The sequence below is a fragment of the Populus trichocarpa genome, chromosome 1 (genome assembly GCF_000002775.5).
Source record: "Populus trichocarpa isolate Nisqually-1 chromosome 1, P.trichocarpa_v4.1, whole genome shotgun sequence".
NCBI lineage: Eukaryota > Viridiplantae > Streptophyta > Magnoliopsida > Malpighiales > Salicaceae > Populus > Populus trichocarpa.
In genome coordinates, this window is record NC_037285.2 from 39,505,346 (window position 1) to 39,530,322 (window position 24,977).

The window sequence follows — 24,977 nt, forward strand, 5'->3', positions numbered from 1 at the left end:
AATTGTAGGAAAAATAAAAAAATAATTAATATAAGAAAATTATGTGAAAAATAAACAATAAAAAAATTTAAAAAATAAATATTTTATTCTTATTGAATTCAGGAACAATAATATTTTTTTTAATTTTGCATATTATATTTAGATATAATAATTCACAAAGTAATTGTTAATATTATAAAAAAAAGTTATAAACTTATTTGAAAAATTATAGCATAATTGGATAATTTTTCAAATATCATTTTAATAATTTTATTTATAGTGAATTTTATTCTAAATTAAAAAAACTAAAAAGCCGTTTAAAAAGGGGTTAGGTGTTTTGGCCTAAAAGGCCAAGCTCACGTGCCCAACTTTAATTATTTGTTTTTTTTAAATGGTGGACAATAATTTTATTAAAAAATATTTTTACACGACATTAAAAATATAATATAAACTTGAATCGTATTATTATAAAATCATATTAAGGCTCAGACCAAAAGTAAATGTAAGCTAAATACCTTCTAATTCCATTTAGAATTGGATAATGTCATTCATGGTAATGTCTTGGTTACCATGTCTTCCAAATAACTAGCTCACTCACTTTATATATGGAAGGATGATTAAACAATTAACTACATTCCACTTTCACACTAAACATAAATCCAAACTAATGTATAAGAATCAAACCAATACCAGAATACCATTTAGATTCTTTTTACACTATTTTGAGTATTTTAGGCTAATTCGGTTGTTCCACCACTATTATAACCCAATTTTAGATTCCGTAAAATTATCATGTTCTTTTTTTATAAAAAAAGTGTAGGACAAGAGACTTGATTGGAACGAACAAGATGAAGAGGGATCCAAATGCATAAACAATAAATGCAGGGACCAAGCTAGATCTTTGACAATATTAGAAACTCAATTGCACCCTTGAAGCATCTAAATGTGAAAAACAATACAAATTCAAGGTCAACTTAAGTGAATATTAGAAAATTTTGCATAAAATTTAAGTTTGAGAACTTAATTAGATTTTAATAGGTTGATTTGATTTAGTCATGATCCTAGTTAAAGATTTAATTAGGTTTAAAAATTAGTTTAGGCCAAAATTAAATGAATTAATTAAGTGTAAGGACTTAATTAGACTTTTAATAGGTTAAATTAATTTTATTAAGGATTTAGTTAGTGAAACATTAAGTTTGGAAGCCTAATTTGGGTTTAATTAAAAAGATTGGAATTTTAAAAGATCAAATTTAATTTTTACAAGCTTAATTGGATGAAATCAAGGGTTCAATTGAAAGAAAGTTAAAGATTGAAGGCTAATTAAGGGTTAAATTGAAGAATCTCAAAACTAAGGATCAAAGTGCAAAAGACATTTGAGTTCAATGACTGATATTGATGAAATCATTGGTCAATTTAAAAGAAATTAAAAGTTTGATGATTGATAGGCGTTGAAATTGGATATTTTAAAAACCTAGGACTGAAGTGAAAAGATGCTCAAATTAAAGGATTTAAATTAAGGTTCAAGGGTGCAATTGTAAAATTTAAGAAGTTTCAGGGTCAATTGAGGTTGCATATGCTTAATTTGGAAGAACAAGGACTAATATGAGATTTCCCTAAAATCCTTTGTAAAAACTTTAATTTTTAAGGTTTAAACAAACGACATGTCACTCAGACTTTAATGAAGGAATAAGTGACATGTCGTCCAACTTTGCTCACCACCTTCTGCAACAGATGAAGACTGATCAAGATGTCACATTTAGGCTAATGAATATGGCATTTCCAACGAGCTCAGAGGTGTCAACCACCACCATTCGACTGAGAAATATCTCCTCTACAAGTATCAACTATCATCATCATATGTTTATGCTTCATTCGGCTCAATAAACTCGACAACATCTTGTCCCTGATTGACATATTCTAGCTAATCGAGAATTTACCTTGTAATCAATGAATGTAGAGTTATAGACCTCCAAATCAAGTGTGGTTTGATCCCTATGGTGGATCTACATCCCCTCTACAAGATTTAGATCCTTAAATGAATCATTTGTGTCCCAATCTTCGCAATGACCTTGACCAAATACCCAACTCAATCATCCATGACTAAAGAAAATTTCACCATGATAAAAAGACTTTAAAGTTATTTTCTCATGTGTAATTTCTTTTTACAAGAGGACAAAAGGGGACTAGACACCCTTTATTTTCAGAGAGAAAGGTTTTGGAAGAGAGAATAAGAATATTCTTTAACAAACTATTAATAAAGACCATCATGGTTTTGCCATTTCTGGTTTTAGTTTGTCTATAAAAAACTATTTGCTCTTAAGCATAAGAGAATAAGGGGAATTTGAAGAAGAAAACAAAGAGAAAAAGAAGAAAACACAAAGAGAAAATAAAAAAGGAAAACAAAGAGAAAAGAGAGAGGAGTCTTTGGATTTTATTTAGAAAAGATATAAAGAAATAATATTCAAAGGGTGCAAAAGGAAATGTTTAAATCATGAGTTGGACAGAGAGGTAGAAAAAGCAAGAAAATACAAAAAATAGGACAAGAGGGACGAAGATAACATTGCCTCCCCTTGAATGTTTTTTAAACTCTTGTAGGATTGTTTATTGTTCATACATTATATTTTAGTTGCTAGTACATGTGTTTAAATGTATTTATTCATGTTTCAACTAATATGCATATGTGTGTTTAAGATAATTTTTTATTCATAATTTGTTGTTTTAAAGCTGAGATTTGATATTATTGTTGTTCAAAAGGAAGTCCAACATAATTTAATGCATCTTTAGTAGATAAATCTATTTGGATTCCTTTTATTGCTTCAACAAAGGTACAATTACATGTTGTTCTTGGTGTAATGATAACTTACTGGAGTGGCGACAATTAGAAGTGTATCTTAGAATCAATGCCACAATGTTTTGGTTAAGAAATTGCATTGTTTACATCTCGAGGTTTGATTTGGCTTGATTTGGCTGAGCTACTTTTTTATCCTTTTTTTTCTGGTTTCTTTAAGTTTTTTTGTGGTTTTAGTAGGTCAGGAGATGTATGCCTAAGCTAGCCTTGATATGTTTATGCTTTGCTTCTAAAGTTTAGGCCAATTCTAGGTATAGGCATATTTTCTAGGTATGGTTTAAATGTTCTCAAGCTAAAATTCTCAATTTTCTATAAATAAATGTTTTAGCTTGACTTTTATACCTTGATAGAAGGGGATACTTATACATGTTTATTCTTTGCCATTTACTTGTTCATTAATTGCTTATTTTGGATCAATCGATCCTCGAAAGTTTGAATGTTAAAATTTGTGTTCTTGGCTGTCGGGCTCGATTTCAAACCATTCTTGGTTTCTTGTTCTTATCCAAAATTTTGTGTTTTTGGCTTGCCAAAAATGTTCAAAAGAAATTATTTTTTTCTATCCTTAAGACGTGTTTGCCAAACAAGACCTTAATATAATTTTTAAGCTTTTAATTTTTAGTCAAAGATATGTTTAGCAAACATACCCTACTAATTTTCCCTACATTGTTTTTTGTTTTTACTTTTTTTTTAGTGTTTGCCAAAAAAACCCCAAATGATTTCCAGAAATTCTAAAGAAAATTCAAAGACCCTTTTAAAATTATTTATGGGTCCCTTGCATGTTTTTTCAACTATTTTGTTTAATATTTAGGCTCTAAACTTATATTGTAAGATACTGACCTAATATTAAATATACTTGTTTTTCTTCAAAATTTCAGAAAAATAAAAATTTCCTTATTTTAAAAATATAAATAAATATGTTTTTATTTGTGTGCATACGGTCAAATTCTAAGAGTTTTCATGCATTTTTTTTAAATAAAATAAATTGCATTTTTATGATACTTTTAAAAAATACAAAAATCATTTAATAGGTATCATGATAAATTTGTGATTATCCATTAGAATTTCACAAAGATTTGAAAAAACACCACAATAATTAATTTATTTAATTAATATTTGGTGTATAAATTTTACAATGTAATGTATATTCTCGATATTAAATTAAATGAAATAACAAAAATAAAATGTTACGCATTAATTGTCTTGAATGGACATAGATAGAATGATATTAGTTTACTTTATGTTTTCTAAATGACTTTTACTCAGAAATACTTTAAAATAATATATATTTTTAATTGTTTTTAAATTATTTCTGATATCATAATATTAAAATGATATGAAAATACCAAAAAATTAATTTAAATAAAAAAATATTTTTTTTTCAAAAACACCTTAAAAAAAAAACAAACTGCACTCCCAGCATTTGTGCCTTTTTCGAGTGTGTTTGATATTGTGGTAGCTGTTGTAGTTGTGGTTTGAAAAAAACTGTTTTATAAAAAGAACTTTTAGTTGAGGTTGGTTAAGAAAAATATATGTTTGGTTAAAACTGTGGTTGAATTGAGGTTGAACAAAAGGTAATTTAATGTGTTTGGTTAAAAATGTTTTTTAAATTGAGGTTATAAAATAACTAAAAATGATATATTAATATTGATGGTTTTTAATTTAAGTATTGTAGATTTAACTACTGTTATTATATCATGAAATAAATAATACTTTATATAAAATATTTTTTATTGTTCCATTAAACTATATACAATTCCATCACGTACGAAATTCATCCGACAAGGACTATAGTTTCCATGGTTTTTTGAGCGTGCAATAAAATCAGGTAAAATATCATCAGAAATAAAATTGGGATTACGATCAAATTTTGCAAATGTTACGCCATCATGCGATCTCCTTCTAATTTATATTGTGTCATTGAATAATATTAAACACTAGTTTTTAAATAAAATAAAATACAATTAAAAATAAAAAAAATTGAATTTTTTACTGTTCACTTTTGTGTGTAGAGTGAATTAATTCACTCTCCATGGACGAGCAGACAAGGAGAGCACAAAAAGAAGACTAGGGGAAGAGCAAAAGGAAAACAGAAGAGAAGAAAATGGTTTCAGTAGGCCAGCCCTCTATCACCGTCATCATCATCTTCAAGTGCAGCAATAGTTAGGAAGACTAGGGGAAGAACAAAAGGAAAACAGAAGAGAAGAAAATGGTTTCATTAGGCCAGCCCTCCATCACCGTCGTCATCATCTTAAAGTGCAACAATAGTTAGGAAGACTAGGGGAAGAACAAAAGAAAAACAGAAGAGAAGAAAATGGTTTCAGTAGGCCAACCCTCCATCATCGTCATCATCATCTTCAAGTGCAGCAATAGTTAGGAAGATCTCCTCCGCGACAGCACCCCAACTCCATCGTGAGCAGCAGGTTGGATTGACAACCGTGAGTGCGCCCAGCTGTCTCCCTCAATGCCTCCAGCAGCGGCACGCCCAGGTAAGAACAGCCCTCGTGGTTTTCTTATCCGGACAAAATCCACCCATACCCGAAGCACTGGTCAAGGAAGGAAGAGGAGAACGATTTGTGTTTATAAACACAGTTGCTATAAACATGAAACGTAGCATTGTGAAAAGCATGCAGTTTTTGCTTCAACAAAATTGAGTTTTGAATGCAGATAATGGTGAAGCCTATGCATGAAAGTTACAGCTTGTTTTATAACCAAACAATATATTACAATTGTTGTCGCAAACACTGAGCCAAACGGGCTTTTCTAATGTAAAATGAACCACGAATGATGATTTCCTTTAGTTTATTTTATAATAATTATAATTATAATTATAATTGTAATTGCAAATACATGTACTTGTAATGTTTGATAGAAGTTTACTCTGTGTTTATAAAAAAAAAAAAACATCAACATCGCCAACAGCACAACATACCCATCGTAAGCATATGACAAAAAAATTCCTAATAAACTATCCGTGAATGGATAGATTTCCTAAACACCCCAACCCCCATTAAAGCTGTGGCTTCTCTTCTCTTTCTCCCATTGATAATTTGATCTGATCTGATATCCATCCCACTGCAGAACCTATAATCCTGCCCTGCTTTTTAATATTCCAAAACAATTTCTTTTCGATTCCCGCCAAAATCAAATGCTTTCTTTTTCTCTGCTGCAAATCCCACATCATCTACCTCTACCTCCCTTGACCGAAATCCCACACCATACTTATCCACTCTCCAAAACCCTTCATTTCTCTCCAAAACAACGACTTCCTCGACAATTTCTCTCCAAAAAACTTTGTGGGTTTCTTTCGATTTCGAATTCTTCAGTTTCTCCTTCGCCAGAAGATGGTTTTGAGGTGGAGTTGGGTCGCCTTTTGGCCTTATTACCCCAAGAAATGAGAAAAAGAGTTAGTGAACACCCGGAGCTTCTTGACTTGGTTGAGGTGGTTATGGATTTGGGTAGGAAGCCACTAGCGAGATTTCCATCTGGGGACTTTGTTCTGTCTGATTGCCCCATCACTCTTCAGGATCTCCAACATGCTACTTCACAGGTTTTGAATTGTTTTGTTATTCTTGCCTTCTAAGTTCTTGATAAAATGCGCTTATAATTTATATTAGTCTAGGTTGATGTTGTGTTTTTCTAATTCAATGTTGGGTAGAGGATATTATTTAGTTGAATGATAAATGTTTCGTGCTTGTAAATTGTAATCACAATTTTGTAAACTTATGACCTCTCAAAATTTTCCAGTGTTATGTCTGTTGAGATAGTATCAATCAAGTCAGCTTTTTGAATGCAAGGAAAGTCATTTCAATTTTTAGGGCTTTCAGTGATATTGCAATGCTGAAGCCTAGTAGATTGGGAGGTCGTGGTCGTTCTTTAGTCGTTACTCATTATATTGTTGACATTGTATTCATTGACAAGTTGCTCTTGAACCTTAAACTACCAGATGATAGCGACCGAGGTACTAATCACATATTTGAATTATTGACTCCTCATTTGGTGGTGAGTTACTTGTTTGGCGATGTTGTTGGGTTTGATTCTAAGATAGTTTTGCTGAGACATGCTTTCCAGTTCCCACTATTTGATCATAATAACTGAGATAGCTACGAACACAACAATATACATAAATAATAGGCTCTTGTTGAGAGGAAAAGAGATGTAAGGCTCAAAAGACTAGTCGTTTATTTTTTCTAGTAGTTTTCAAGGATGAATCAGTGGAAATACCTTATTTTCTGTCAAGTTTTGAACCATATAACTCATTTTATTTTCTTTGGAGAGCTTCTTTGTATGAATGGTTGCAAATTAATCTCAACCTGATGGCAAGATCACATCTCTACAATATTCTTAACTCTCAAAAATTTGAAAACTTTCCTGCTACCACGTATTATCCTTGACAAATCTTAGGTTCATATATATTTCACATAACTAGAGATAAAAAAAGATACAAGGGTAATATTGCAATGCCCAAGTAACTCATTGGCCTAACAATGCCGTGCAACATAGTCCTTTCCATGCAGCGAAAGAACTTAAAAATCAAGTTATCAATAGTGGATTAAGTAGGTAGTTACGTACATGCTCACTTTTCCTTCTTTTTCTGATGACCTGTTCTTCAGCTGTTGACCTAGCAGGATTCTACTGGTGGTTTCCACCTGCTAACTAACTTGAAAAATTTCTCTTGAAATAGACAAGTCCAGTGTATAAAGCTGAGCTCCAAGCTGTTAATAATAGGTTTCTAAGGTGTGTACAACATTACTTTTCCTTCTCTTTCTGATGTGGGGCTGTAATATTTCAAATGTTGCACCCCTCGTGACATGAGTTAGATACAACAGCTCCACTCTGTGTTTCTTTCACAACAACATTATTGGTAGCTCGTTTTGTCATCATGGAATGCATATTCTTTGTATACTCTAAATTCTTTTCGTGTTTTTACTCACCACTCGAATACATTGTGTTGAGGATTCAACGAGTTCTATTTTATAATGTTTGTGATTCAATTTTGATAATATATTGTGATTGATTTAGTGTCTTTGTTATTTCATTAGTAGTTTCTTTATCATCATCGTCTTTGTTGTCACTACTTTAAAGGATTTGAATAATAGTATACCATTCTTCATAATTCTTAAATTATCAATATTGGCGACATTTGTTTTTGAGAAAGTAAAGAAAAAATAAAGGATGCTTTGACTGTATTTCCAACGTTTACTAACTGAAAAGAAAAGAAAAAAGTTTTAAGTTTTACATATTAAGTGTGACAAATTTAATTTTCAGAATTAGGAGGAGAAATGAGTTGGATGAAATTTAAAGTCTTGAACCATTTATCAAAAGTTCAAGGAGCATAATTTCGAGCTTAGCCCTCCAAGGAGAACGACCTAGATTCTTCACTAAATTTTTATGATCCATTTTTCAAGCATTTCCCTCTCAGCTTTTTTATTTTGCTTAAATTCCTGGTTTGATTTTTTTTTTTTTATCTTCAATAGCAATATTTTAGTTAAACTATCACTACCTCATTCTTCCATACTATATAATTGGTTTTTTTTTTTATATCTCTTGATTAATCATTAATGGTAAATAGAGGCTTTTGGCTTACTAGAATGGTATAGTGTAGGTTGGTGACTTTGCTATTGACAATCGAGCAGGCATCAGCCAAACATTGCATCGCATTAGTGCCATAAGAAATCGAGAGGGCCAAATCATTGGTCTTACTTGTCGTGTTGGTCGGGCAATACCAGGCAGTGCTAGTTTGCTGAGAGATTTAGTTCACGATGGTGCTTCCCTTTTGTTCATTGGTCCTCCAGGGGTGGGAAAGACTACAATTATCAGGTTAGCTGTTCTTGATTTTATGGACATGATATGATTTCACACAAAAGCTTCTATTTTGTTCTAAATTGTTTTCTGCATCGAGTTGTTATGCATTAAAAGAAATGAGCAATTGCCTATGTTGTAATTAGGTTGAGGAGTGTTTTGAGCACTGTAGTGAGCTACTGACTCTTGATTATTGAAGGTTTTATTTAGAAGAAGAATAATGATTCTTATTTTATTTCACCTGAATCTACTTGCCTGCCTAATTAAAGTGGGCATGCTACTTTTAGATGTGAGACTTCGTTAATGAATTGTGTCCTAAAAGTAAAAGGCGTTTCATGTTAGTTTGGCTTTAAACTATGTCAGAGTCCCATGTTATAAAGAACCATGGTGCTCTACTTTAAGAGCAATGTATAATAGTTTTTGTTTTGGAAAATTTAGTATTCTTCTATAGGTTTTTGCTTTCTTAAAATTCCCCCGGCTAACTTGTTTGTTTTTCTTATGCTTTTCAATTTCTCAATGCCCCTTATTTCACCACTACTGTTGACTCAGACCATCTTTGCATTTGTTATTCATCCTTAAATATTTCTATGCAAATGTTTTGTTCCATTTCTGAAGACATCTAATATCCCGGGCGTGGGAAAATAGATGAAGTCAAAATATGCTATCTTTCGCTTATATTTTGTAGCAGGAGAGAATTTTCGTTGCTGAATTTATTATATGCTTAACAATGGTGTAAACCAGTCTTACTCAGGGATTTGAGTACCGAGTTTGCATCTGGGCTGTTCTAATAGTAGATTGTTGCTACTCTTGGTGCATCCATCATTCTTTAGGGTGACCTAAAATCCTAAGTTTTGCAGGGAAATTGCTCGAATGCTTGCAAATGATTACAAGAAACGAGTGATGATTGTTGATACATCCAATGAGATAGGAGGTGATGGTGATATACCTCATGCTGGAATAGGCAATGCTCGACGGATGCAAGTTCCTGATTTAGATATGCAACATAAGGTATAGGCTGGAAGTGTGTGATCTCCTTTATGGGCCTGTCTACAGTGCATCTGTTTTCATGAAACAAAGTTGACTAGCTGAAGTTTGATAAGAAGTGTTGTTAATGACATTAATAGATATTTCAATTATAAAGTGACATGACTAGCATTAATTAAGCATATACGCATGTTATGCCCTTGGGAAATGAAATCTCTGAAGCATATAACACTACTGTTTAGTAATTGGCATATGATCATTGTACTACTACAATGAGCAATGCATGCCATTTTTTTTAGTTTTGTTCTCAACATGATTTTATTGTTTTTACTTCCTGATCCGGAGACCTAGATGCGTTATTTTGTAATTTTATTGTCAGCGGGGGCAAATGCTTACAAGTTTCTAATGTTTAGGTATTAATAGAGGCAGTTGAAAATCATATGCCTCAAGTGATTGTGATAGATGAAATTGGGACAAAACTTGAAGCAATGGCTGCAAGTACAATTGCACAGCGTGGGATCCAGCTGGTAGCCACCGCTCATGGAATCACAATAGAGAATTTGATATTGAATCCTTCTCTGGAGATGCTTGTTGGAGGAATACAGGTAACATTATTTTTTTCAATGAAGATGAGTAATTGGTTTGCGTATTTACTATGCTATATGTCAAGGGCTCCAACTTTTATGTTGTGATCTATGGAGCGTGCAAACTGTCATATGCTAATAGTTCCTAATGCTATTGGGTGTTGATTGTGAAAATTTTGAAATAAAATGAACTACAATGGTGTTACTGTGATAATGGTGTTTGGATGCATGCATTGATATGTTCAACATGAAAGTAAATTTCATCATTGCCTCGCTTGTTCATATAAATGTTATTGTATATCAAATTAACTAATCTAACCTTTGAGATAATCAATATTTCTTTGTACCTGATGAAATGATTCCTTATTGGTAGACCTGTAAAAATAACCCAATCAGCTATATCTATGGTTGAGAATGATCTCAATACTAAACTCCTCTTTTGTATCAAGTTAAACTAATTAGCTTATGGACCTACTGCCTAGTTCAACTTATAATTTTACTCATATAATGTGAAACTACTCAAGCTCAAGTCTAGATGGGCTCAATAAAACTCAAGATGAGTAGCAATACAGATGAACCAAGTTTTGGAAGCTTAAAACTTAACTTGACTTGTTAAATCACTGGGCAATTGTTTCTTGGTTTTCTTAGATACTGTTGAAGCATGTGAAAGGGTTGTGTTCGCTGCAATATTGATCCAAGTTTCCTCTCCCACCTTTTGTCTTTCTTGTTTGTTTTCCCATTTTCTTTCCCTCCAATACACCCAACTTAACAAAATGTTCTTGTCTCTACATTAAGACACAAAAGTATGAAAGAAATTTGTGTTTTTTCTCCTTTTCACCTTTAGAGACCTCCATTATATAGTACTTTATAAGGCTGATTTTCAACAATTTGAGGGTTGATTTACAAGGCATTAATCTACTTAAATAAGGGTTGATTTGCATCAATTAGGAGGTTGATTTACAAGGCATTAATCTATCTACATAAGGGCTGATTTATATTAATTAGGAGGCTGATTTATAGGGATGATTATTAGGAATTAATGTCTCTAACTTTCTACCATTAACATCTCCCCTTAAATTGATGTTTGTAAGTCAACCAACAACTATTTGCCAATGAAAAATTGATGTCGTTGACAGTTGACCAGTCATAGCTTAAAGACATTAGCAACCTAATAATCGGTAGAAATACAAGGGAGATCACCTTACAGTCAAAAGCTTCTAAATTTGTGTGACAATCAACCTTGATGTGCTTGGTATGTTCATTGAAGACAAGATTGGCTAAAATATGAATAGTGCTAATGTTGTCAGCATGTAAAGTAGGATAAGACTCATAACAAGTTTCTGATATAGAGTTGGATTAGAGAGGAGGTCCCCTTAAGCCTTTCTATACTTAACATTCACCTCCAAAGAAATATCAACTGAACTAGTCTCCTCTAAACTAGCCAAGGTTGATAAGACTTTTAACAAGTTTCTGATAAAGAGTTGGATTAGATGGGAGGTCCCCTTTAGCCTTTCTATGCTTGACATTCATCTCCAAAGGAGTATCAACTGAACTAGTCTCCGCCAAACTAGCCAAGGTGATAAGATCTTGGACATACTTATGTTGGTCCAAGAAAACCCCATTGGATAGAGAATGTACCTCCAAGCTCAAAATATAGGTAAGATGACTAATATCTTTCTTATGAAAAGATTCATTCAATATCTTTTGAAGCTTAGTAATTAAAGGAATGTCAGTCCCAGTCATGATAATATCAACCATATAATCTAAGAGAAGAACAATACCTTTACCTGCTTTGTGGAAGAAGAGCAAAGCATAATATTGACTTTGTTCAAATGAGAAGTTAAGCAGTGTATTATGGAACTTCTCAAACCAGGTGTGGGATGCTTGCTTTAACCCATATAAAAAATGTTTAAGCTTACAAACATCATGTGAAGAGGAGGTAGTCATACAATAAGGAATTGTCATCTAGTTCTTTTTCTTTGAGGTCCTTATGAAGAAAGGTGTTTTTCACATCCATCTAATGCGATGACCAAGATTATGAAGCTATAATGGCTAAAAAGATCCTAATTGTGGTCATTATAGCAATAAGAGCAAAAGTCTCCTTGTAGTCAATGCCATATTCTTGCTTACCAAGAGCTACCAGTCGAGCTTTGTAATGGTCAAGAAAACCATTGGATCATAATTTAACAGAATAAATCCATTTACTCCATATAGGTTTCAGCAAGGCACAATATCTCAAGTGCTTGAAGTTCTGCTTCCATTGCATTCTGCCAACATTCATGTTCCATGGTCTATTTGTAATAAGAGGGAATGAAAATAAGCGACAAAGTAGTTACAAGAGAGACAAAACAGAACTTCAAGAGAGACAGGTGATGAGAAACCAAACCAATTAGGTGTCTAAAAGGTCTAATAGTGTGATGGAGAGGTGCTGGATCAATAGCTTGGTTTGGGGTAGGATCAGGTGCCAGAAGATGATCTTGAGGAGGAGCATAGGAATTTAGAATGGAACCAGATTCACGGTGATGACCAATCAGGTGGTCTAGAAGGTAGTATGACATAGAGGTGTAGCTAGATCAGTAGCTTAGTCTGGGCAGGGTTATGTTCCAGAACATGATCTTGAGGAGGAACATAAGAATTTAGAGTGGAACCAGATTCATGGTGATGATGTGTTTTGTTGTAAAATAGAAGATTTTATGAGGTTGTCTATAAATTTGGTGGTATTAGTCACTCCTATAAATTAAAAGCCACTTCTAATTATGATATATGATTTGATTTGGTTCCTAATTTCATGTCTTGTATTCTCCTTTAAATAGGAACCTTATACAAACAATTTTGATTCAAGTCAATATAAACAATTTCCAGAGAATGCTTAAGAGTTAAAAAAATCATGTAAAACATATAAGGTAGGAGAAAAAGACTTTAACATGATTTGAATGAAATATTGATTTTGGAAGAAAACTACATTCCTGGAGCGCAGATTCGACGAGCATAAATATCATAACACACAACCCTTTTGATTGAAAGCATAATCCAAAAAAATACACTTGACAAACTGTGCACTAAGTTTAGTACATTTATGAGGTGGAAGATGCATGAAACATATATAACCAAATATGCTAAGATTAAAGTAGGCAAGATAATATTTAAACAAATTATAGAAAGGTAAATTATTGTTTAGATTAGGAGATGGTAGTTGATTGATCAAATGAGTAGTAGTGGAAAAAACATCACCAAAAAACGAGAAGGAACAGAGGATTCAAGTAACAAGGTTCTTACCACATCAAGCAGTTGATTTTTTTTCTCCGCAACACCATTTTGTTGAGGAGTGGAAGGATATGAACGTTGTGAGAAAATTCCTTTGCTTTGAAGAAATTTTTGAAACTTAGTAGATCTTATATTCTCTCTTAAAATATGATTGTAAGATGTTGATACTAGCTGAGAATTGAGTTTCAATAAGAGCTAAGAAAAATCTGAAAAACATCAAAGACTTCATCCTAAGATCGAAGAAAGTAAACCCAAGTGAAACAACTCTAATCATCTATGAATGTTACAAAGTATTTGAAATGAGCATGTGAGACAAGATGTGACATTCCCTAAATCACTATGAATAAGATCAAAACAACATGATGCCCAAGATGTATGAGTTGGAAATGCCAAAACTTTACTTTTACCAAGCTTGCAACTGACACAGTTAAACTGATATCATTAATAAAATAGGACTCAGTATTACCTATCAAACCAGAATTGAATAAAGTACGAATTACATGAGAATTAGAATTAGGGTGGCCAAGATGCCTATGCCATCCTTGATTATCAATTCTAACAGCATCACAAGCAAAAAATGAAGATGGAAATTGAGTATTGGTGATAGGGTTAATGTGTAGAGGAAAGAGTCATCCCATTTTAGGATCCTTTGCGACCATCTTCTTGGATACCTGATCTTGCACCATGCATCCATCACAAGAAAAATTAACATTCCAATCATTAATTTGAACCAATTGACCAACAAAGATAAGATTAGTAGACAATGTAGGAGATACAAATACATTAGCTAACTTGGAAGAACCATCACCAACAATAGTAACAGGTAGAGAATTGCTACCAACTTTGTGAATGTTAAGATCTCTAGTGTAGTTTTTCACATTGGTAGGAGGGGAGGTAGTGTTGGTCAAGTGATTAAAAGCTTCAAAATCAAAATACCATGGCTTAGAAGGTGAACTTTTGTTACCTGTTAGTCCTAAGGTAGAAAAGGCAGAAACTATCATCTGTTGTACCGTTTCAGGAGTGAGGGTGGGTTGATATGCAAGGACTATGGGAACAACTCATGGAGCAAAACAAATGGTGGCAGAAGTCGATGCACCAATCAAGGCATGAAAAACACTTTCATGTCTCTTAGGAGGTCGAGTGGAGATGATATGACTTGACTTTTTGCAATAATTACAAAATTTCCGAGAACAATTTGTTGCAATATGACCAAAATTTTACAATTGTAGCATTTAATAATGCTCATATATCTACCTTTATTCTTCCCTTACACAACATAAGCCATAGTAATAAGAGCACTTGCATGAGCTTGTTGGATCATGGCATCTTACGTAAGGATGCATTGTTCCTCTTGAAGAAGTTCACTAAAACAGGTATCCAACGAAGTTACACAATCATGATTCATCAGATTGAATCGATGGTTTCAAAATCGGATCACAACTTCATCAAAAATTAATCTCTCTTACTGGTTTCATGAATAGCTTGGACAACATCTAGAGCTTTTGTAGGGACATTAGCTTATTCAGGTATAAGCAATGAATACTCAGTTCAGAGATTTTGAAAATCAGAAAAAAATTCCTCAATATAAAGACTTCCATGTGTGAATTTTGCTATCTCACACTCGAGTTGAAACCTTTGAGGCCTCATTAAGAATAATACGAAGCTTAACAAGACATAAGATCCACTACATGATTCGAAGATCTTGAACTTCCCACTTAGTATACCTGTCTGTCTTTAGAAGCTGAATTAGGATGACCCTATAATTCATTTTCCTTGACAGACAACTGGAATTGAAACCCTCAAGTAGAGTAATTCTTCTAAGTAAAACAAACACAAACAAAATATGACTTTTTAAAAGACATGATGTACCTAGCAAGAATAAGTCACAAAGTAACTAGTAAACCAGAGAGGGGCACAAAGACAAAAAAAATTGATGTTTGTAACACCAGGTCTGAAATGAAAGCAATATGACCAAAAGAAAAATAGAAGAAAATCCCAAGACAATAATAAAACTTCAAGACAAAGTGAAGAACAAGTGTTGCTCAAGACAAGAAGAAAATTCCAAGATCCTAGAAAGCAAATTTGCTAGAATGAACCATAGTTTGGAGTTGTGGCTCTAATACCATGTCAATAAGACACAAAAGTTTGAAAGAAATCTATGTCCTTTCTCTTTTAAAGATCTCCATTATATATTTTCAGCAATTAGAGGGCTGATTTACAGGGCATCACTGTACCTACATAAGGGCTGATTTACATAGATGATTATTAGGAATTAATGTCCCTAACTTTCTTCCATAACATCTATAATTTGAATAAAGGAGAAAATATTGTCCACCTAGTAAAAAAAATAAAATGAATGATATGTGTTTAACAGCACGCACACACAAAAAAAGCTCACAAACAAAATTGCAGCTAGTGATTTAGTGCTTGGTCCCTTAAATGAAAGCATCAACATATGGTATAAAAGTGCCTTACTTTTTTTTTTTTTTTTTTTATCCTTGTCAGTTATTGTATTTGAATAGGTATGTCTTTAGCTTGCAATCATACGATTTGATTTTTAAGATTTATCGTTGGGATTTGAGTTCAATTTAGATCTAATGCGTCTCCTATCCGTTACTACAAAATGTAAAAACATTTTGTGAGTGCCAGCTCTTAATATCTGGCATTGTGTCAAGAGATTAGAGATTAAATTCCACACGCACCGGAGTTGGAAAGTGCTAAATTACTTGGAGGATAGCTTCCAATTATATGATTTGATTATTCTTATTTATTGTTGTGATTTGAGTTAAATTCAGATCTAGTGTGTCATCTTTCTATTAATACAAAATGTAAAACATTTTTTGGATACCAACTATTTTAGTTGATAAAGTCATCTTGCACTGTGCCAAGAGATCAGAGATTAAGTTCCATGCGGACCAAAGATGGAAAGGGCTAAAAGACTGGGAGGTTTGGTGTTTTTTTTTTTTTTCAAAGAACTAATCTAGCTTTAACCAAAATGAATCTAGATGTCTTACTTGGTCTTGTTTTCAATAGTCGTCTATTGTTCTTTGATTGAATATTTTCTTAAAAAAGTACTTTCATATTATTTCTCAAGAAGTCAGTTGATTTTTAATGATCACAAAAAAAAAAACATTTCTTTCATTTAAAAAGTTAGGCTTCTAGAAATTTTGTTGCTCAACTATCCAAGTTGCTTCCTCTAAATGAAAGATATTTCAAGGGATTCCTCTTTTTCCTAATGATAAATAAAGTAAAGGTGTGAAAATGTGTGCATGTGCAGAACACAGTTCTGAACTCAGCTTGAAATTTTGTTTTACTCTCTGCTTTAAAAGGTGTGACACTTGAGTGTTAATGTGTTATTGACATTGCATCAATGTGTTTCTTCATGGCATATCAGTCAAAATGTTAGAGCCTCATAGATGCCTTGTCAAAAAAATATTAAGGGCATTAGGACACCGGTAACAAAGGTAAAGACAAGGGATTGAAGTGGTGGAGTTTATAACCTTGCCACCAAGGTGTAAAAGTGTCACTGCAGGGTGTAGTTTTTCATTTTCTCCGTTCTTTATTTTACTCAAATTATTTCTTTACTTCATCAAGGATCAAGAATCTTTAATGCAGAAATTTTGAGAATGTGTGCATCTCTTTCTTCTTCTTCTTCTTCTTCAAAAAAAAAAAAAAAAACCTGCCCTTCTTTTTCTGTATCCATCTTTTAATTACTAGATGCATATCAATAAATAAAGGAGAAGGAAAGATAAATATAAAAAGGGAAAGAAAGACGTGATAGTATCAAGAGAAGTGACATTGTCCTCGTGGATAATCAGTACCACTGAAATTATTATATAAAAGCTGATCAACTTGCCCATGTATCTGTTTAGGAAGCTTGTAGTATTGTACTGCAGTATAATTGTGTGGAATTAAATAGCTAAGAGAATATTGTTGCAATTCCTCACTGCATGTTGTTTCCTTTATTTATTTTTCTTTTGAATTCATTCTTGCTTAATGCTTGGGTTCTTGGGCATGATTTGCAATGACTGGTCTCCACATTGCTGCTAAATCATAGCAGTAGTGATGGACTTGCAGTGCAATCCTATTCTTCTACATCTCTATTATGTTCTCTCTCACCTTTATCAATGCAAGGATTTTCTATTCCTTCAGTTACTCATTATTTGCTGTGTTTCTGTTATATGCTGCTATTTATGTTAACAATATCGGCACACAGATACCTCTGTGATCATTTATACTAATGCAATTAGTTTTACAGAGTGTGACACTAGGGGATGAAGAAGCAAACAGGAGGGGTGTCCAGAAGACAGTGCTTGAGAGGAAAGGGCCTTCAACATTTAGCTGTGGGGTGGAGATAATTTCAAAGACTGAGTTGCGAGTTCATCGCAGTTTAGAAGCAACAGTGGATGCTATTCTCTCAGGTATTTTTTTTCTTCTGATTTAGTAAACAAAAAAATTACCATTTTATGTTTTAGTTCTGTAAGACATTCTCAAGAATTGTGGCAAAATTTTGTAAGAATTTACAAAGGAGAGTTTGAGGGTAGGTTGCTGAAGGAAGTCTACAAAGACAAGAGGCTGCTGTAATGCTGCCATTCTGCAGCTGCTTCTGCCAATGAAGGCAGCTCCTTCTGCTGCCAATGAAGGCAGCTCCTTCTCCTACATGTTTAGTGTGTTTTCTGTTCCCCTTTGCTCTCTCTAAACCTCTCTATTTATAGCTGAAAATGGGGGAAAAACTTCCCCATTTTCAGGCACAATTTCTGCCAAGAATCTGCCATTGACATATGCTTATTTTCTGCCACTAACAATTCCCCCCCACCCCCTGATCTGTCCTCTATGCCTTATTTGTTGACACTGTTTCTGTGGAAGGTCGTTCCCCACATGTGGAAGTTTGCAAAATGAGCTCCCAGGGAGTAAAAAAAACTATAGAAAGGGAACCTGCCTTTCAAACATCTGCTGAAAAGAAAGATGAAGTTTTGGTTGAAGATTTCCACTTGACAGATGAAAGGATTGGTCATAATGAGCTTACTTCTGAGTCTCCTCCGGACATGGGAGACAATTCTTTGGAACATGAAGTACCACTTTGCCTGTATGTCTATGGGGTAAGCACACTTTTTGGAGTGAATGTTCTCTAGTTGTAATCGGGTGGTTGTTTCTTTCTATATGCAAGTTATGTTTAATGAGATAGGAAATGAATTTCCTTTGGAACTGATAGGAGATGTATGTTGATGACTTTAAACCATTTCATAGCAAGTAGATAAAGCTTTCAAAGCCAGCTGATTTCAGGAAAATGACATCCTTTAAAAAATAATAATAAAAAAGAAGAAGAAAAGAAAACATAAAAAGAAATTATAAAGTTTAAATCTCATTAATAAGCAATTTATTTCTCGTTACAAAGTTTATGATTGAATGTGTTGCTAGCTCCCTCATCTCTTTTATTTATTTCTACCACACATTATCGACAGTCGTTTAAAGGAACACCATGGTGTAAAAGAGGGCAGTGCTATGTTATAGTTAATTTTTCATGCTTTCTGTTTTTGTATTCTCTATTTTCTTCAAGTAAAATGTTAAGAAATTCACCAAAAACTTGTTCTTTTTCTTTTTTCATTCTGATACTAGAAATTTTACCACTTATGTTTATATATATATATATGTATATATATGTATATATATGTATGTATCCTTTTCCATTCTTTTAAAAAGAACATTTGTCATTACAAGGAAGTAATCTCTAGTCTCAAGATAATTTGGAGCTCATTTTTGACAGTCGTTTAAAGGAACATCATTGAGTAAAAGAGGGCAGGGCTATGTTATAGCTAATTTTTTCATGCTTCATCCTTTTCTGCATTCTCTGTTTCTTTAAGTAAAATGTTAAAGAAATTCACCAAAAACTTATCTTTTTTCTTTTTCTTTTTTCATTCGGATACTAGAAATTGTACCACATATGTTTTTTATTTTTTATGCCCTTTTCCAATCTTTTAAAAATAACATTTTTCCTTTATAAGGAAGTTATCTCTAGTCTCAAGATAGTTTGGAGCTGGATGAATATCTACAGTGGCTATTCCTACTTAATTATTTGTCAGTAGGAGGTCACTTGTATTACTAGATAGCTAGTTTATGTCTTTAAACATGATAGAGCAAGCTGGGCTGAAGTTTGCATGAGCCAGTTATCAAGATCTAAATTTTCTCTTCCAAAAAATTGATCCTACATTTTATTTTGAAAGTAAAACTAGACTTTGCATCTCACCTGAAGTTAATTAAATTTTCAATTTTTGGCACTTGATTACTGCTGCATAGTATGAATATACTGGATATGCAACTTACATAAAGAGCAGTTATTCTAGATCTTGGAGACAAGTGTGATTCAAGGGATCAATCAGTTGAAAATGGATGCTGCAGTTCGATTAACTGATAACATCAGCGATGCAGATGCGCTACTTGCCTTGCAGTCTAAGCTCAAGAAAAATGCCAAGATTCAAGCAGCTGCCAAATCTCACGACATACCCATTTATGTGACAAAGGTTTATATGATCAAACCAATAGTTATCTATTTCCTCAGCTACAGCTATGTATTTTCAATATGATGAAACCTGTTTTCTTTCTTTTGGTAGACAAGTTCCTTGGAGCAAATAACAAAGGCCATAAGGGCATTGATGAGCAGTCATGCTAATGGATTGAAGGATTCTAGAACAGAAGAGAATACAAAATTGTCAGAGAAGATAGATGCCCTGGAGGTAAGAGTTTTCTTTCAGTTGTGTTTTTGAAATATTTATTATTGATTAATATATTTTGTGGATGGAGTGCATTAACGATGATTTATGTTTTGGTCAATGCCACAGCGTTCAGGCCACCATGGGAGTTGCTAATGCTCATGGTGTATGCTGTTGTGAATTGTTAGCAACTCTCAGTAAATTCATTAATTCACACATCTTTAAAAATTCAACGAGTTGGCATCAAAATTACATGACATGCCTAATACAAATGAAGAATTGAATGTCCAAAAAATAAGAAAAAAGAAAATCTAAACTATTATCTAAACAATTGCAGAGAAGTTGATTAGAGAAAATAACTGAAATTTTAAATAAACACAAACCTATCTTTATTGTAAGCCAATGTAACAGTGTAAGTCATTAAGACTATAACTTGTAGTGCTATGAGGAGCAATACAGTGTAAGTTTCTAAAAATCCTCAGCAAATAAATGTAAGAAGTTGAAATATTTTGCTTAAACCCTCGAATCAATACTTTGATCTTGACTTTATAAGTCAAGAAGTTTGAGACTTGAATTTTGTTAAAATTTGACAAAAAACACAACCTGTCAATTGAGGGGGGGAGGGGGGGGGGGGGATGATTCCTGTATAGTGTCTATAGAACTGGTTTTGACAGACTCAGGTGGACCCTATTCCTTTAAAAATACAATAAAAAGCTCTTTCAATAACCCATTGGGAAGGACTGATTTGAGGATGGGATACTAGTTTACTTTCTTGTTGGGGAAACAGGGCTGCCAGAAAGAAAGAAGATTTCCCTTAGGAGATTCATGACTTAATAAGAAAGTGTACTATGGCTACCTGTCCCTTTCCTTGCCTTGCCTGTGACCTGCTTTCCTAGTAGGAATTCCTGTCTGCAGACTATTCTCACTATTACAGAAATATCACTTTCACCCCCAAAAACCAAACTCTCCTGTATATGATAGGTTGTAATTTGTTTTGGGAAATCAATGACCCACAACTTGTTTATTTATTTTTGGAAAACATCAAGAGTCTTTGTAGTAGTGTGACTGAGATATAAGAAGATATAAATTCTTTCTCTGAAATATGACCTTTTCACGTAAACTGGACTGCATGGTTAAGGTGGTACTATCATCAAGTTGTTATTCTAATAGTGGCTGTTTCTTAGGTCCCATTTGGTACAACTATTAGCAGTTAGCTATGGTTGTAGCTACAAATGTGGATGCAAAAGGTGTTTGGTAATGTGTCGGTGAAAAGGTTCTAAATGCAAAATAATACTCAAAAGCCTTTCAAAAACCTTAAAAGCTTCAATATGTGGTTTCTCTAAATAATAGTTTAACCTGTTTTAAATGGCTTTTGAAATGCATTTGCATTGTTAGCAAACACCTTTAATTTGGTGGTTGGTGGAAAAGCTCCTCCTACCACCTAACCAATCGAGAACTTAATACCTCAGCTCCATTATATTACCAATGGTTTTATGAAGCTTAAACTAAGATTTGGTTTTCCTTTCACTCCCTACCCTTTTCCCTTTGTTTTCTTTTCTCTTTCTTCTTCTAGAGCAGCATAAATGTATGGCTGTTTGATAATTGGCAACATAATTATGCTATAGTGTGGAAAACAAATTTGATCAGTTGTGAGACGACCACATGGTTGCAAGCTGGTTTTTCTTTTGCAAGAATGTGCTCATTTCAATAGACATTGTTTTTTTTTAAAAAATTAAACAAAGCTGCTTCTCTATGGATATTCAATGCATTAATATGTGTTTGGATATATAGTATTTGGATCTATTTTTTTTGGTTTCTATCTCAAAGTTTATTCTCAATGTGGGTGGGTGATCTTTAGGCCAGTGATGATTGAAAGGGAATTTGGATGGTGTCTACTCAATTTATTATATGATCTTCAAGAAAGAGTGCATACTGTTAGATCTGAGTCTGTTGCATTTGATTTAGAAGATCTCTTTTAAATTCTATATAGTTTACAAATTTCTTTTTCTTTCTCCGGAAGGGGCAGTCTTCCTTTTTAACATTGCCTTGCATATTTTCATTGTTGAATCTTGAATAGTATCATTTCTGCCTAGTGCTTCTGTTTTCCTTTTGTCTAGTTGAAAATAATAAAGAAACAGGGAAATACAGAACATAGAAAGTAGAAAAGAACAATGATTGGAGAAGTTTGTATGCATTGATTGATTTATTGTAAGCCTTCCAACAGAATATATCATGTCCAAGAGACTAACAGTAGGCCATGATGATCACAGTTAATAAATAAGGATGTCCACCGGCTATCTTCATTGCTCTACCATGTTATCATTTGGAACACCTAGTTCATCTAAATTATTACATTTCAACTCTACAAAGTACTTTTCTTCATACAGGAGGCAAGAATAGCTGTGATGCAAGTAGTAATTCCAAAAGGAGAACCTGTGGAGCTGCTCCCTAGGTCATCACACATTATGTCCCTTCAGATAGATTTCATTCGAAAATACCAATTAGAAACAGAGAGAATTGGTACAGAGCCAGAGGCACGCCTCCGTATCCTCCCATATCAGACTAGGATGGATGTAAACAACAAGTTTATTGAAACAATTGGGACAGATAGTGGAGTTGATGATTTTATCAGTGCCACTGGTGACACAAATGGATCACCCTACAGCACTGACAGGTTACCTCTCTTGCCTGACTAGTATTGACCATATTGCAACTTGAAGTATCACCACGCTTGATAGCTTTAATATGTGTAGCAGATCAACAAGATGGTTTGCATATTCTGGTTCCTTTGCTGATATGTATTGCATTGAGCATTTCAATTATTTTTTTTAATATTGTGCAAAATTGCAATTACAAGCCAGTGAGGTTTCTGCTAATGCATTTAATAACATGGTGCTAATCAAGTATGTGCCGCCGCTTCTGTTGTTATATTGGCAATCAAAAGGGGGACAAGATAGGATAATGACACAACTTAATAATAGCACTGAAAATAACCTATTGACCCTGAATTACATAATTTTTACTTGCATTCGTTACTTTCGTTGCATATATGTGATTGTGAAATAATTTTTGGGATGAACTGATCTAATGAAATTGAATTTCATTTCATTACTTAACCAATCGCAAGTGTAATCTCTTATCTTCTTCGTGACTGCTCAACCTAAAACTGGTGTTGTTTCGTGGCCATGTGATGCATGCAGTGAATCGCATCCAAATATACTCTACTTATGGAGAAGGTGGTCTTTTAATACTTTACCCTGTCTTTCCTTGTGCTCAACATTTGACCCAACAAACTAGATGGGAAGGATTTTATCCCATCTCGTCCTTTGGTAGCATCTCTTGACTAGCGATCTAACAACCTTGAATTATATCTTACATTAAAACCTACTGGCTTTCACAGCAGTTACTTAATTGGCATTTGAATGGGGTCCTTTACTTTGCTTAACTGGTGACTTGATCAATTGAATCATTTAACTTCATTTGTGCTCATTTTCTGCTTAGCACATATGACCTAACAATAATGGAAGTCACTGTCCTTTTCTCCTTAACTAATGATCTGAAAGTCATTATTATTTTGTCACCTCTTTGTTTGGAAGGTTATAGTAATTCATTTTCCAAGTGATTTATTTTGTATACCTTTGTTTTTATGTCTGGACAACCATCTTTTAAAGCCGAACGTTGAACTATTGCCCTAATTTTTATAATTAGGATCCACATTTGCATTTGCTGCATGTGAGACTTGTTGAGTGTTGAAGGCATGCTCTCTCTTTAGCTATCTACCTAATGACTGCATATTATATTATAATATTGCATTATGTTAGCCCCAATGTCTTGATTTGTAGAGATTGATTGATATGCAATTACTTAATTTAAGGGAAATTGATTGATAGACAATTAGTTGTACATAATTACCTATGTAGAGAGATTGCAATTATGGTCTAGGAGTGATCTTAGGATGTAATTATGTTACGTGCATGAAGATTAAGGGTGGAAAAGGCTGGTGGAAGCAAGTTAAGTTAAGTGTGGGAATAGTAGCTAGACAAGTTTTGACAGTTAGAAACAAAAATGAGCAGCACTTGACTACCAATATAAATTTCCACGTGATTTGTTAGTTAGGAAGTTGTGATCCATGTTAGTTAGGAGACTGTTAGTCGTTGTTTTAGAGGGAATTCCATTGTACATAATGAAATGTGTAAGAAATGTAGAATCCAAGCAACAAGAAATCAGAATTCTGCAGTTGCAACTTCAACTTTCTCCCTTTCTTCTGCTTCTCTCTTAATTTCCCAAGTTTTTCATTTTGTGTTAAGGTAAGACCTTAACAAATTGGTATCAAAGCAGTAAGATTCACAGCCATAGAAGGTTGCATCGCGTGACAAATAACAATGGTGGAAAATGACAAGGTTGAAGCCTTGGAATAACATGGCAGGAAACTAGAGGAGTAGATGCAACATATGCATGAAGAATTTAAAGAACAAATGCAACATAGGCATGAAGAATCTCAAGAATGGGTGACAGGAAATCTGAAACAATGGTCAGAGTAGGCTAAGAGGAATGAACTCAATTTACAATGGAAACACTAATGACTACACTCAATTCATTTTTGAGCAACTAAGAAGCAAATAAAAAAGGAAGGATCATTCAAGTTTCTGATGGAATAATTCCCAAACGAAGAATAAACCAAAGAATAAACATACGTGGGGAAAACGTGTGCAACTATAAAGTTCAAAGGATGGGGTATAATGTAGCTTTACCAAAGGTGGAATTGCCAGCTTTCAAAAGGGAGAGTTCATGGGGATTGATTATGAAATACGA

The 24,977-nt window shown here is 33.4% G+C and overlaps 1 protein-coding gene across 1 annotated transcript; it reads left to right on the forward strand.

Moving 5' to 3' along the window:
- The first annotated feature begins 5,790 nt into the window (after positions 1-5,790).
- Positions 5,791-23,025, forward strand: LOC7459104 (protein SEEDLING PLASTID DEVELOPMENT 1). The gene is made up of 9 exons (XM_002298869.4): positions 5,791-6,374; positions 8,430-8,644; positions 9,484-9,634; positions 10,024-10,215; positions 17,717-17,879; positions 18,325-18,557; positions 19,800-19,976; positions 20,067-20,189; positions 22,553-23,025. Exons 1-9 carry the CDS (start codon positions 5,973-5,975, stop codon positions 22,859-22,861), a joined length of 1,965 nt encoding a protein of 654 aa, XP_002298905.3. The 5' UTR covers positions 5,791-5,972; the 3' UTR covers positions 22,862-23,025.
- The last annotated feature ends 1,952 nt before the right edge of the window (positions 23,026-24,977 follow it).

Excerpts from the sequence above, each read along its gene's own strand:
- LOC7459104 (XM_002298869.4), top strand. The coding sequence starts at position 5,973 with ATGCTTTCTTTTTCTCTGCTGCAAATCCCACATCATCTACCTCTACCT. Across the intron at positions 6,375-8,429 it reads TCCAACATGCTACTTCACAG|GTTGGTGACTTTGCTATTGA; the intron begins GTTTTGAATTGT and ends GGTATAGTGTAG. Across the intron at positions 20,190-22,552 it reads AGAAGATAGATGCCCTGGAG|GAGGCAAGAATAGCTGTGAT; the intron begins GTAAGAGTTTTC and ends TTCTTCATACAG.